Source organism: Zootoca vivipara, chromosome Z1 (genome assembly GCF_965207765.1).
Source record: "Zootoca vivipara chromosome Z1, rZooViv2.hap1.1, whole genome shotgun sequence".
NCBI classification, from domain to species: Eukaryota; Metazoa; Chordata; class Lepidosauria; order Squamata; family Lacertidae; genus Zootoca; species Zootoca vivipara.
The window spans coordinates 15,437,770-15,451,503 of record NC_142583.1 but is presented as its reverse complement, the minus strand read 5'-3'; the positions used below and the strand labels follow the sequence as shown (position 1 = coordinate 15,451,503).

At 44.1% G+C, this 13,734-nt stretch overlaps 1 protein-coding gene across 1 annotated transcript in view; it reads left to right on the top strand.

Moving 5' to 3' along the window:
- Window positions 1-4,018: 4,018 nt before the first annotated feature.
- Window positions 4,019-13,734, top strand: part of PDS5A (PDS5 cohesin associated factor A) — a 63,399-nt gene continuing 53,683 nt past the window's right edge. The window contains 2 exon segments of the mRNA XM_035111916.3: window positions 4,019-4,279; window positions 5,169-5,339. Of these exon segments, the coding sequence (XP_034967807.2) occupies window positions 4,253-4,279; window positions 5,169-5,339 (198 nt within the window). The 5' untranslated portion in view covers window positions 4,019-4,252.

The following is a 13,734-nucleotide window of genomic DNA, read 5'->3' as shown; positions in this document are numbered from 1 at the left end:
TCGTCGTCGTCGGCCGGGCGTCGGGGGCGGGCACAGGCGCAGCGAGGCAGGGCGGCCTAGGCCTCACACCTGGCTGCTTTCAGGAGGGGGAAAGTACTGTATCCTACTCTCATAGTAGCCTGCGGGAAACCAGCATTCAGGATTTGAGCACAACAGCACTCTCCCCTCCTGTGGTTTCCAACTATTCAGAAGCATTATTGCATCTGCACAATGACTTCTGCTTCTGCAATGACTTCTCCTCCTCCTGCACCCCCCCCCCCAAAAGACTCTGTGGGGTCAGGGATTGGGGTATTGCTCTACCTGGCAAACTGGAGTCTACCAACTCCATCCAAGTGAGTGAGGGTGCCCCCCCTTATCTCCTGGCTTTTGGGAGAACCAGTTACCTGTACTCTTTAGATATGCAAAGAGATACTTAAACGAGACTAGGCAGGGACATTTACATAACAACTGGTTTGACTTCTTTTAGCAGTCTTCAGCAGAATGCAATCTCATACCGGTAGCTTCAGTGGTGTCCAAACTTTTTTTCAAAGAGGGCCAGATTTGATGAAGTGAAAATATGCATTGTTTTATTATTATTATTAAAGATTTTCTTGATTTACAAAAATATATGCAATGTCTCTCGTAACATCTTTACAAATCAGTTTTATTTATTGAGACATTGGGAAGAAAGGGGGAAAGAGGTAGATGGGGGAGGGTGGGGTCAGGTGATGATGTTTCCATTTTGCTTAATGTATGTGGGTTTTTTTGTTTTGTCAGCGTTGCTTGTGTAGGTTCTCTGCTGTTTGTTTGTTTGTTTGCGTTCCTTTGGTGGTGAGAGATGTTTGGGTTCGCCTAGATACGGTTGTTCACTTTTTTTAGGATTTTGCCCCAAAGTCTTTGGGAGAAGAAAAGGCTAATGAGTAAACCTGCCACAAATCCGGAAAACATCAAACGTTTAAAACTTCCCTATATAGGGTTGCCTTCAGATGTCTTCTAAAAGTCAGATAATTGTTTATTTCCTTGACATATGACTGTGGGTGTCACTACCAAGAAGGCCCTTTTCCTGGTCCCCTGTAACTTCACTTCTTGCAGTGAGGGAACTGCCAGAAAGTCCTCAGAACTGGACCTGTGTCCAGGCTGAACGATGTGAGTGGAGATACTCCTTCAGGTATACAGGACCAAGGCCGTTTAGGGCTTTAAAGGTCAACATTGACAACGCGGTAATTTGATCCCCCCCCCCCGCAATAGCACTAAACCTCTGGAACATCCTCCTCTGTTCAGTTTGAGAGGTGTCAACTATGGTGCCAATTAAAAATTTAGTTGTTTAGGCATTTCCTATTATTGTTTAGGTTGCACTGCATAGTATTTTGTTTCAGGGTTTTTATTGTGAGATTAACTGTGGCCTATAATAGTAAGCTAACCTATGTCTTACTTAGCACGAATGAAGAAGTGCCCAAGTATTCAAAGCAAAAATGTTGCATACTTTGCTCCTTCCTCAGTCCTGCTACTACTATACTACACAGCATTAAGTCATGGTTTGGCTTAGCATTGCAACTGAATCTGGGCTCATGGTATGTCTTGCTCCAAACAAATCACAAACTGTAGCCATGGTTTGTCCTTGGCTAACTTCTTAAGGTTTGTTTGGAGGAAAAAAGCTTTGGTTTGGAGATCTCACTAAGCCAAACCATGACTTAGCTTTGGGTAGCAATACAGCAGCAAAAACAGAAAAGGAACAAAGCAGTCAAGTTTTGTTTCCTGAGTACCCCTTTGCTTCCTCATTCACACTTAACTATAACAAAATAAAAAAATCCTTCCAGTAGCACCTTAGAGACCAACTAAGTTTGTCATAGGTATGAGCTTTTGTGTGCATGCACACTTCTTCAGATACACTGAAACAGAAGTCACCAGACCCAGTGTATCTGAAGAAGTGTGCCTGCACACGAAAGCTCATACCTATGACAAACTTAGTTGGTCTCTAAGGTGCTACTGGAAGGATTTTTTTATTTTGTTTTGACTGCATCAGACCAACACAGCTACCTACCTGTAACACTTAACTATAGTTTGGTTTAGTGTGCCATGTAAACTAGGCCAGTATGTATTTTAGCTGTGTGACTTTATGCTGTTTGCTTTGTAAACCACTTAGTTATTTTTATATTAAGCAGTCTATAAATTGATTAAATATATAAGGATTAAATAACCAACAACAGAGTTTCCTTTCAAAATCCTAATTTATTTGTAGGCATTGGGATTATTCATTCTGGTCTGCTGACTGTCCTGCTTCAAAATAGAGCAAAGGAATGGAATAAGTGGCATTCTTGTACATTTTAATTATAATCCATAAAATGAATTAATATTCAGTTGAACTAATAAACTCTTTCACTCATTAAATACAAAAATTCAACAGCAGTATTAATCCATTCTTGTTTCCCCTCATCACCAGCTTATAAATCATTCATGGACAAATAATGTACTAATCCACACCAAAAACATTTTTTAATCAAACAGATTCACATAATCAATCTTCTCTTTGACTTGCCAATTAGATTTTGAATCAGTTTAAGAATGAAGAAGGAACTTCACATACACACATCCCACAGTTGCAGTTGCAGCTGTTTCTCTTCCTGTCAAGAGATTGTCATTTCCAAAGCTGTTCCTGGCAAACAGAAAACAAGTAATAGGCAGATTGGATTTATTTTCCGCAAGGAGTGTATATGGTACTATGAACGTTCAACAGAATTACTGCAAGAAAAAAACAACACGTGTGAAAACCATATTTTAAAATCAGAACCTGAATAAGAGATAAACTGCAGGCTGGTCAGTTACATGTGGAATGACACAAAATTGTGCTGCAAAACAAATGGAGGAAGTTACATTTCTCCCTCCCCAATGTGGTTATCTCCTTAGATTTCATAAGATAGCGGGAAGGGAAAATATTTTAAGGGGTAGTTATTTAATATGAAAGCCAATATGAGCCCTGGTGGTAGTGTTTTTTTAAAACACACAAACCTGAGCTTACGTTAAAAAAAAGACGAGCATTGCAGTTTTTGACTGGGGAGGGCGGGGTATAAATAAAAATTTATTTATTTATATTTATAAGATGAGTGGGTAAATGAGTTCCTGATGTTCTGGTGAATCGTTTCGAAGATAAAGAAGATAAAGACCCAACCAGAGAAGAATGGCAGATCAAGTTGATGGATAATGCCGAAATGGCAAAAATGACCAGAAGAATAAAAAATCAGGAAGGCCAAAATTTTAAAAAGAGGAGCATTTTTTTTTGAAATTAATTTGAATCAGGAGACAAACTTGAAAGTGGTTAGGGATGCAAGTAAAGCAGTGATGAGGGGCTTTTTCATCCAACAAAATGCATATCGAAAGAGAAAGAAAAGAGTTGAAAAAGCAACAAATTTTACAAGAAACAAAATTTTAATAAGGAATGGGGAAAGTTTATAATTAATCTTAAAAGCATTGTAAACAGGTAAAACCGTTAGTGGGATTGGAACACTTATAGTTTAATGGTGAATTTTGGACATAAGGAGAGGTGTCAAAGATTTGGATCATAAAAGATGTGAGAGGAAAGGATTAACAATAGGAGTCTAGGACCCACAAAATGGAGGAGGATATTATTTGGAATCTAGTATGTTGGATATGTGATTGTAAGACTTTAATCTGAAAACCAAATAAATTTATATATGTCTAAAAAGAGAGGCGCAATTGGCTCCTCAATCTATTCCGACAGGGCTGCGGGCCGCCTCACGGCAGCGCCTGGTTTTGGCGCCAAACGAGTTGCCTCAGTCCTCCTCGGCGCCAGAGCGCGCGCGCACGACCCGAGAGCGGCCGACGAGACCCGTGAGGGCAAACCGGTCGTCGGGATGGGACTTCGGCTGGTAGGTACAGGTAGAGCCGCACGCCTTTGGGCCCCCTCAAGCTCTGCGGAAACGCGAGGCGGCTTTCGGAGAAGCCGGCATAGTGGGGACGGAGGCGGCCGCCGACTCTCCTCCTCCACCTGGGCTGCTCTTCCTCGGGCCGGCCAGGGAGCGGCGCTGCTTCCCCGCGGGCGAGGCGGCCGAGCAAGGCGCACGCTCTGCCGGAGCCCTCCTTCCCTGAGAGCCTGAGCAGCCGCCGCCGGGACTGAGGCCGCCGCCGCCGCGGTGGGGGGAGGGAAGGCGAGCGAGTCGCCGAGGCAGGGCGCCGGTCGTCGTCGTCTTCGGAGCGAGAGCGGCAGCCCCTTCCCGCACCTCCCTCCACGGCTCCAGCCGCCCCCGGAGGCCGCTCGATGTTGCACCTTCCGGAGCTGCATGAGGTAAAAAAAAAAAAAAGGCGGGCGGGCGAGGCGGCCGCCCCTGGGGTCCGGGTCTCTTGTTGCTGCCGCTGCTGCCGTTTACTCACCGTCTTCCTCACCGGCTCTCCCCGCCGGCGTGGCGGGTTTCGACCAGCCGGGAAGACCATCTGGGCCGGAGCAGGGCATTCACACGAGGCGAGGGGCTGCAGGAGGGGGTCCTGAGGTGGAAGTTGAGAGAAGTGGATGGAGAGTGGCCTGCGCCCTCCCTTGGGGGAAGCGGCGCCGTCCCTGAGGCGGGGAGACCAGGCCCGGGCAGGGAGGGGAAGAGTTTTAAGATTTGGCTGGGCGGGGGGATATGGGGTGGCCGGCTGGGTCTGCGTTGGTTTCGGGGTGCCCCCTCCGCCTGACTCCCTTTCCTCCTCCCCTCCTCCGGTCGGCTTCCCTGTCTCCTGATAGTTTTGAGGCCTAACAGTTTAGGCCTCGCCTCCTGGCTTCGGTGGAAGTGCCTGTCTCGGGATTGGCTCTATTTCTCTCTCCTTTCCGCAGACCCGTTTCTCGCCCGGGCGCGGGAGGCGATCTTTCCATCTTTTCTTTATTTTTTTGTTTTTTAAAAAAGATGTTAACATTTCATTGTGAACCGCGAGGCAGCCAAACTAATCGTGTTGGGCTTCGGAGCAGCCGCCCAATGAAAGGGGGAGGGAAAGGAGTCAGGAGGGAGAGCGCCGGGCTGGGCCTGGCGTGGGTGATCTGGGGAGACCCCGGTCGGGCGGACTTTAAGCCCTGGGCCTCGCCGCTGCGAAACACAGGGGCCTTCTTTTGAATCGAGGTTTAGAAATGGGGGAGGGAAGGGGGGGGGAAAGGTTCGGAAAGTCGCCTCTATTCCGCTGAACTTTTGTTTTCTGACCGATAGGGGCCGGTAGAGGACTGTGAAGAAGGAAACTTTATAACCAGCAGCACTAGGATGGATTTTCCATCCACCCAACCAAAGCCTCCTAACGACGGCAAAATCATCTTCTACCCTCCTGGAGTTAAGGAGATCACAGATAAAATAACGAATGATGAAGTAGTCAAACGTTTGAAGGTAAGATGTTATTCTTTTTAAAATAGGCCTTCATCAGGTTTTCTTCTGCGTTCTTCCCATTGCTCTTTCTCCCACCTATTATCTTATTGGCTTTGAGCAAGCAAAAGGTTTCAGATGTTATTGTCACAGTGATTCATCTTGCTTTGTTGCTTAAGGATTGCACTCTTGTTTTACTCTTGTATCTGCAGCCTTACTTTCATTTTCAAGAGTGTTGTGGGATGCCAGTATAATTTTTTTTGAGATAGGACGCTTATGACCCTTAAAGCTAGTGGAAAATCTCTCTAAAGTTTAAAGGACAGAGAAGACTGTTTATATAACTTTTAAGAACTCTTGTTCTATTTTTTTCAGAAATGTGGCATAGCTCAAGCATTGCTTGGTTGACAGGCTGTTACATAAAATTATTTCTAGTTCTTGCTGATTGTAAAATAGCTGTTTGCACAAAGTCAATATAATCTTTTCAGATGCCGATGGGATATGTTTAGAAATGCTTTATATGTTGTCACATCTAAGGAAGTAATTGCTGAATGTAGATGTTCTTGAATCATATATTGTGGCTCCACAGATCTCTTCACAGCCTTGCCAATGACAGGTACTCTTCCCAAAGTTTCTGATCAGTTGCAGATAATTTTGGAAAGGGGAACAATGAATCTTCCTGCTTATTTTTGTAGAGTCCCCCCCCCCCCTCTGCAAAAGTCTGTGTGCTGTTGGGATGTCACATACTTCACCAAAGCGAGTGGGAAGTGAGGGTGAGATCAGTCATTGAAAGGCTACAGGAAAGATCATTGATGAACTGTTGGAATGTTGGTAAGGTAGCAGGGTCTTGGTTCTTATGTCAACCAGGATGCAATCCAGTGGAGCCTTTAGCTCCAGTGAAGAGGGATGCATGGGCTTGGTTATCAAGGCAACTGGACATGTGAGCATTCTGCTTCCCTAAGAGGAGAAAGAGACAGTGGTTTGGGCAATTGAGTTGTCCTCTGGACCTACAAGCTCTGGGAAACTTTCAGGCATTAGGGTTCTGGGAAGGCAACATGTCAATTTCATTAACACACTGTGAGTAGATTTATTTATTTATTGTATTTTTAATGTGAGTCTATTCATATATTGTAACAGTGAAAGACTGCAATAGCCAGAAGAAACAATGTGTATAGTTATGTCATCATGGTAAAGTCTCCCTTTACACAATTGTCTGATCAGGATTTTGGTAGTAGTTCATGTATATCCAAGTGCTGTTAATAATAATATAGTTAATACTATATTATAGTTAATACTATATTAGAAGGAAATCAATATGTTTCAGCCGGGCACCATCATTTGAAGTTTTGCCTGCATTCTGTTTTGGCCATATTCTGAAAAGTTTTGAGAGAGCTGCCAGTGAGGTAGTTTAATAGTGCTTGTGGCAAACTGAAGAGACAACAATGATATCTTGTCATTAGTTACAGATTACATGGACAGTGAAATGTGTACTGTAGTTTGTATGTTTCAGTTTGGTTTTAATTAATCCCAAATAAGTATATTTCAAAAAAGAAACCATGGGTTTGTCCTGACTGCCTTTTAAACAATTAAATTAACTTGTAACAGAATAGTCTGCAAAGCTGGAACAAATACAGATGCTTAAAATGACAGTTGGTCTTGCATTCATATTGTAGCTACTGTTTATCAGTATCTTCTGTTAATGTTGTAGTTGGACACTTTAGGTAGCATTACTGTGCTTGCCTGTCTCTAGAAAGTGGCCCTGACGTTTAGCTCTTGTATCATCTTGCTGCTAATGCTGCTCCTCTTCCACTCTTCAACAGTTTACAGTATCTTTGGCATGTTGTCTGGTTTCCATTCTAATTTTGGGCAAGTGAGGGAGTTTTCTAGTGAAGTTAAAGTGTTTCTATGTCTTTCCTGCAAATGTATGCTGTGTTGGCTCCTTCCATAATTTTTATCTCTTGATAAAATTCTTAGTTCTCTACTTAGCAACCTGCTAAGATGTGTTTGTTTTTATAAATTTCCTTTTGCTGAGCCTGTGGTCCTAATATAACTGTGGCCTGACTTACCATGTTCCCTTTCCCAAGGACAATGAAATTTTGATCCCTATATGTCCAGGTGCAGCCAATAATTCTGAAGTGTAATTTAGACTGGAAATGGGCCATAGCAAGACTTGGCTGACTTGCTTTCTCTCTGTTCTGCCCTTCCTTTGCACATAAGAGGAGAGTGGAAGCTGCAGGTGGAGAGCCAATATGTTGTGGTGGTTAATGTGTCATATTTGGGCTAGGTTCAAATTCACACTCAGTGACCTTGGGTCAGCCAATCTCACTCTAACTTAATTCACAATAAAAAATTCCTTCCAGTAGCACCTTAGAGACCAACTAAGTTTGTCATTGTCATGAGCTTTCGTGTGCATGCACACTTCTTCAGATACCACAATGTTGTTATGCGGATAAAATATTGAGGAGCCATGTACACTTTGATCTCCTTGAAGAAAAGTTGGTTTATTAAATGTAACAATAAATAAACATAGCTCAGTTGGTATAGCATGAGACTCTTAATATCAGAGTCGGGGGTTCAATCCCCATGTTGGGCAAAAGATTCCTGCAGTTGTCACTTCCAACTATAAAATTCTTTGATTCAGTTTAGTAATTTCACAGTTTCCCTTTGCAGTTTATTGAAAGAGAATGATAATAGATTCAGGTAGGTAGCCGTGTTGGTCTGACGCAGTCGAAATAAATAAAAAATTGTCCAGTAGCACCTTAGAGACAACTAAGTTTGTTCTGGTATAAGCTTTCGTGTGCATGCACACTTCTTTAGATACTTCAGATTCTTCAGGTATCTGAAGAAGTGTGCATGCACGCAAAAGCTTATACCCAGAACAAACTTAGTAGGTCTCTAAGGTGCTACTAAGAATGGTAATGTTCGTGTTGGTGGCGAAGTAGCCTGAGGGATTGAGACAATCTTCCACTGCTTTCTGAATGTTGACAGTTCTGATATCAGATTTCTGTCCTTTTATTCATCTATGTAAGTGACTGTCCACTTTTTCTTATGTAAAAAACAGGCAGTCATTGCATTTTGGAAGATGAGTGGGTGAATGAGTTCCTGATGTTCTCGCTGGTTTTTTTTGGATTTTATGTTGCTAGAATTAATATGAGAATAGAGCTTGCATCTGGTGGTCCTTGTGTTTGTATTTCTGTTATGTTACCTGTTGTAAGTAGTTTTAAAAAGGAGACGTCTTGTAAGCAAGGACAGTGGCATGTTCTTGGTGGAAGTCAGAAACATGCAGATACATGTAAACACCAGTGAGTTTATTTCATAAGATGGTTCTTACATGTTCAGTGTAGCTGCACAGTAGCGTCCTAGAAGCAAGCATTCTGCAGGCACTGGCCCAGGGTCAGGCTGTTGATGACTGAAAACTGTTGAAATCCAGAGGGAATTTTTCAAGGTCATCCTGCCTTTAGGTCCAGATGATGATGTCCTATTCATGCTTCAGGTAAAGGATGCGCCTGGGCACATGAACTGGGTATCTGAAGAAGTGTGCATGCACACGAAAGCTCATACCAATGACAAATATAGTTGGTCTCTAAGGTGCTGCTGGAAGGAATTTTTTATTTTATTTCGACTACTCCAGACCAACACGGCTACCTACCTGTAACTTGAGCAAAAATAGTTTGTCAGCCATAAAAATGTTGGCATACTTTTGACCAACACTGGTTAATGGCATTAGCATTGCCAGTGGCATGAAGATTCAAGTTCTCAACTAATTTTAATTGTTGGTGAGAACCAGTCTTTAAACAAACACCCCAACTTTCTACTTCATGTACAGATAATGAAATTGGGGGTCAGCATTTTCACAAGAAGTATTTGGGATAAGGAGAATCGCAGCACGTGGTGCTTTTGTTTTGGCTTGACTATGGTTTCTCTCCCTGTCCCCAACTACCCCACTCCTTTGCCACTCTCTACCTATTTGCAGGATCTTGATAACAAATAAAATGTACAGTATTGGGGATAAGGTTTGTGAAGGTTTGAGGAAGTTGTGAGGGCTGAAACTCTTTTTGATTCCTTATTCCTTAGGATAAGGTAACATGCCTACTACATGTGTGGAACTTTACCTTGTTGTACTATATACCGGTAGTACTCTGAGCTTGCTGAAGCAGAGAGTTTTGTCACACTGTTAGATTACTGCTATTTTGTCACACTGTTAGATTACTGTTCTGTATACTCTTTAAGGAGAGGCATGCCTTCCGCACATAATCAGAGGCACTCTCCTATATTGTTACTTTGCATGTTCCAGACTTTCTGGCTTACCGTGAATTATGTCTGTTAAAGATGAACATGAAAGAATTGTATTACAGGAAAAGGCAGGCATATAAGTTAGGTGGTTAAAAAAGTAAATTATATGGACAGAAATGTCTGATAAAGGATGTCACAAAGAAATGTATATACATTGGTAAGACATGGTAGTGTGGTACAAAGGAAATGTGTATGCACATAAAATGAGCATCGGAACCATATACAGGCAAGTCCCAATTTGTGTGGGGGTTGCATTCTGGGTCAATGTGTGTGACAGCAGTGTGTGTAAGCTCACACTGTTCTGTCCCCTTTTCCTGCCACTTCTGGGTTTGTGACGATGTGTGTGTGCTTTGAACATGCACAAAATGGTCATTGTCTGTATGTGGTAAAGAAACATAACTAGGAGCAATCCATTTTTCACATTTTAGTTGAGAGGGTTCTGGGCTGTAAAACATCTGCATTTTAGTAGTTGCTGATTGCTTTAATTGAGAAAGAATTCTTAACAATACTATCACTTGTTCCAACTGTGAATGGCAAAGTTAAATGCAATTGATTAGCAGTTCATAATCAGCTATTTGGATAATATTTCTAAGGAATTCAGAGCTTAATTTCATGTCCCAGTTGATGGGGCTAATTTACTTTCTGTTGAGCCTGGCTCAATTTTAATGCTGGCTATCTAATTTAATTCCTCAGACCTAAAAATGAAAGTCATGTGATTCATTATTATGCCAATAGTGCCATGTGGTAATGGTAAACATTTGTTGCTTATGGACACTCGATTCTCAGCACTTACTGCATTCTACTGTAACCACAGTTGTTTTTTCATAAGACTTATAGAAATTAAAGTACTGTATGTTGTTTTTTCGTAGATGATTGAATAATTTACCACTAAACAGTCAATTAATAGACTGCTTAACTCACTAAACACTTCCTGCAGGTCTTCTAAACGTGTTTGTTATGCGGGAGATTCCTTTAGGGCCTAGTGTCCTACTGTGTTTCCCCTTTTTTAAGACACCGTCTTATAACTTTTTTTCCTCAAAAAAAACACAAGGTGTCTTATTTTCAGGGGATGTCTTAATTTTTTATTACAATTTTTATTATGGACCCACACTGGGGAGCAACTTCTTTTAAAAAGAGACAAGGAAAAAAGAGCAAAGGCAGCGGTGAGGGAGGCACTTTGTGCATGCTCAGAGACCACCCCATCCCCAGCTATAAACCCACCCCGGCTTTCCAAGACGCCTTTTCCCCGGCACTGGACTGGCGGGGGGGATGTGAAGGGGGTGTCTCTCTGTGCATGCTCAGAGGCAGCCTCGTCCCAGGCGCCGCTATGGGAGGGGAGGGCACTCACCTAACCATGACCCAGATCCCGGCCATGACGAGGCGCCGTGCGCCGGCAACGGACTGAGCCGGATCCCCTGGCGCAGGCCAGCGTTGAGCTCACTACCGGCCCCGCCGAGTGCAGCAACGGGCCCATCGCTCAGCCCGCGTGCCTGCCTCCCGCTTCCCTGCCCACAACATTCCGACGGCGGGCCATGCAGCCCACGCCGCTCCAGCGGGGCGGAAGGGGCCAGCAGCGCTTCCGCCGCTGTCTGCGCCCCGCCGCCGCGGAAGAACCCGCGGGCCTCCCGCCGCCGCCGCTCTGCCTTGGGCCATGCGGCCCACAACGTTCCGGCGGCGCGGAAGGGGCCAGCAGGGCTCCCGCCGCCGCCCGTCACCCTGGCAGGGCCAGCGGGGCTCCTGCCGCCGCTCTGACTTGGGCCATGCGGCCCACAACGTTCCGGCGGCGCGGAAGGGGCCAGCAGGGCTCCCGCCGCCGCCCGTCACCCTGGCAGGGCCAGCGGGGCTCCCGCCGCTGCTCTGCCTTGGGCCATGCGCTCTGCCTCGCCGCTCTGGCTGGGCACTCCGCCCGGTGCTGCTGGACGTTCCGAGCGCTCGGCGCTGCGGAGCGCTCCACTCTGCAGCCGCCTGTTCCGGCGGTGGGGCGGCAGGCCTCCTCGGCTGGGCCAGGAAGAGGCCAGGCCGCTGGCTGGGCGGTCCGCCCGGCACTGCTGGGCGCTCTGAACGCTCGGCGCTGCGGAGCGCTCCACTCTGCAGCCGCCTGTTCCGGCAGGTGGCTTGCCACTGCAGCAGCTGGTTCCAGGCCCCGCTGGCTGGCTGGGGCGCTCGGCGGTCTCGCTGTACACGGTATGAGAGGTATGTCTTATTTTGGGGGGGTGTCTTAGATATAGCAACTCCTAAAAAATGCTGCCATGGCTTACTTTATGGCTACGTATTAAAAAGGGGGAAACACGGTAGTTACAGGAGAATTCAGCCTTTCACCAAAGGTACTCACAAATGCACAAGCGTTTTAAATGCAGCAATGTCCAAACAAACCAGGTTCAGGCACTGAGAATCAGCCTAGGTCCAACAGCCCAAGGTCAATATTTCAGGAAGCTCTTCTAGGCTGCAATGCAGGGAGATTAGAATCAAGAACAAGGAGGCAGAGGTCCAGTCTCATGGTACCAGCCCAGAGAGCACCTCAGAAGAATCCTCAGCATTGGATTCAGGGGACTCAGCTTGCTCTTCAAGATCCTTGATTTTTAAGGGGTCTGGTTCATTCACTGGGAACTCTGTGCCTTGGTACAACGTCAGGGCTAGGTATACCAGTGTTCCAGTCTCAAACTTTTTGCATGTGCTCTCTGATAAAAGTGTAGATAACTATCTGTAACTGCTCTCTGGTTTGTTTTCCCTCCGTCCCGTCTGTAATAATTTAAAGGCAAGACTTGGGAGAATGAATGTGGACCATGCATACAGTCACTATATCACTGTTTAATATTCCAGTGTTGGAGATTGATGTGCAGAGCAATGTGAGCTACGAAGCAGGCTCCTAGCTAGTCCCATGTTAGGAGAAGTGAAGTGTAAACAAGTAGTACAGTGTGGGTGCCCGTCTTCTTACTTGGAAGTTGTGTTCATTGCACGAGTCAGCCGCCTGATTTTAACTGGGACAGAACACTAGAATGGGAGTAAAAACATCTTGATTATATTTGTGTGTATGTGTTCTGAATATATTCTTGATTGTGAGCATCATTATGTCATTGGTCCTGAAGGAAATGCTTTTAGACTAATTCATTTGAGTCTTTGAGGTGTACTGGAAATGAAAGTATTTCATCAGCTATCGCAACATTCCTGTCATATGCACAGCAGTAATTATAATGGCAAACTTGCATGTGCAGCAGCATTACTGTGCTAATCTCCTGGCAACATAAGGAACACATGCAGCAGCCATTTTTTGGAATGAGAACTGCATTAAGTTGTTCAGCTTCTTCTGTGATCTTTTAATTCATTGTCTTTATCATAGTCTGCTTTCTGAAAACACTGAGTGTTATTAAGTGCTAGCTTAGGTGAGTGGCTAACTTAGGTTCATTAATTTGCACAGGTCTTCTCTGAGTAAGACTTAGTTGATTGCATCTCTTTTTTTTAAGGCAGCTTTGAGGTAACTGATAGTAACAGTGTGAACAACAACCTATGTTTTAGCATGATATTACAGATATATCTAGGATGGTATACTTAATACTTAATGTAAATAAGTATATAGGGATTTTTCTATTTTGTCTACCGCGTCTGCCCCTTGATGCTGTTGTTGATGTTATTTTTGTTGTCTGGTCTTTGACCGCAATAAAGATTGATTAATTGACACTTAATATGGATATCGGTTTAAAGTAATCTTCAAATGACATAAGGCTATATCATTTCAGTTGATTAATTTAACAGTCATCTGACAATAGCATGCCAAATAAAAATGCAATGAAATGGACAGTAAGGGCAATAATAAAGGGATGTACTAAATTCAAAACAGGAGCTTCAACAGTTACATGTGCCAGTTATTTGTATACAAAGAGTTTCCCCCTAAACATGAGAACTTAACAAAAATGGATAAATAATCTCTTATCTAGCTGAAATATGTAATTTGGGTATTAAATATAGCATGCACCATATTTAACAAAATATAACTTCATTAGAGAAGTGTTCAAGGAAATCCAGACCTTTAATGATAAATTTGGCACTAAGCCAATAAGCCATCCATGCCGTAGGTCAAAACCTGACCCACATTCTTGATCTGTTGGGCTTTTGGCACAAGTTGATGCAGCTG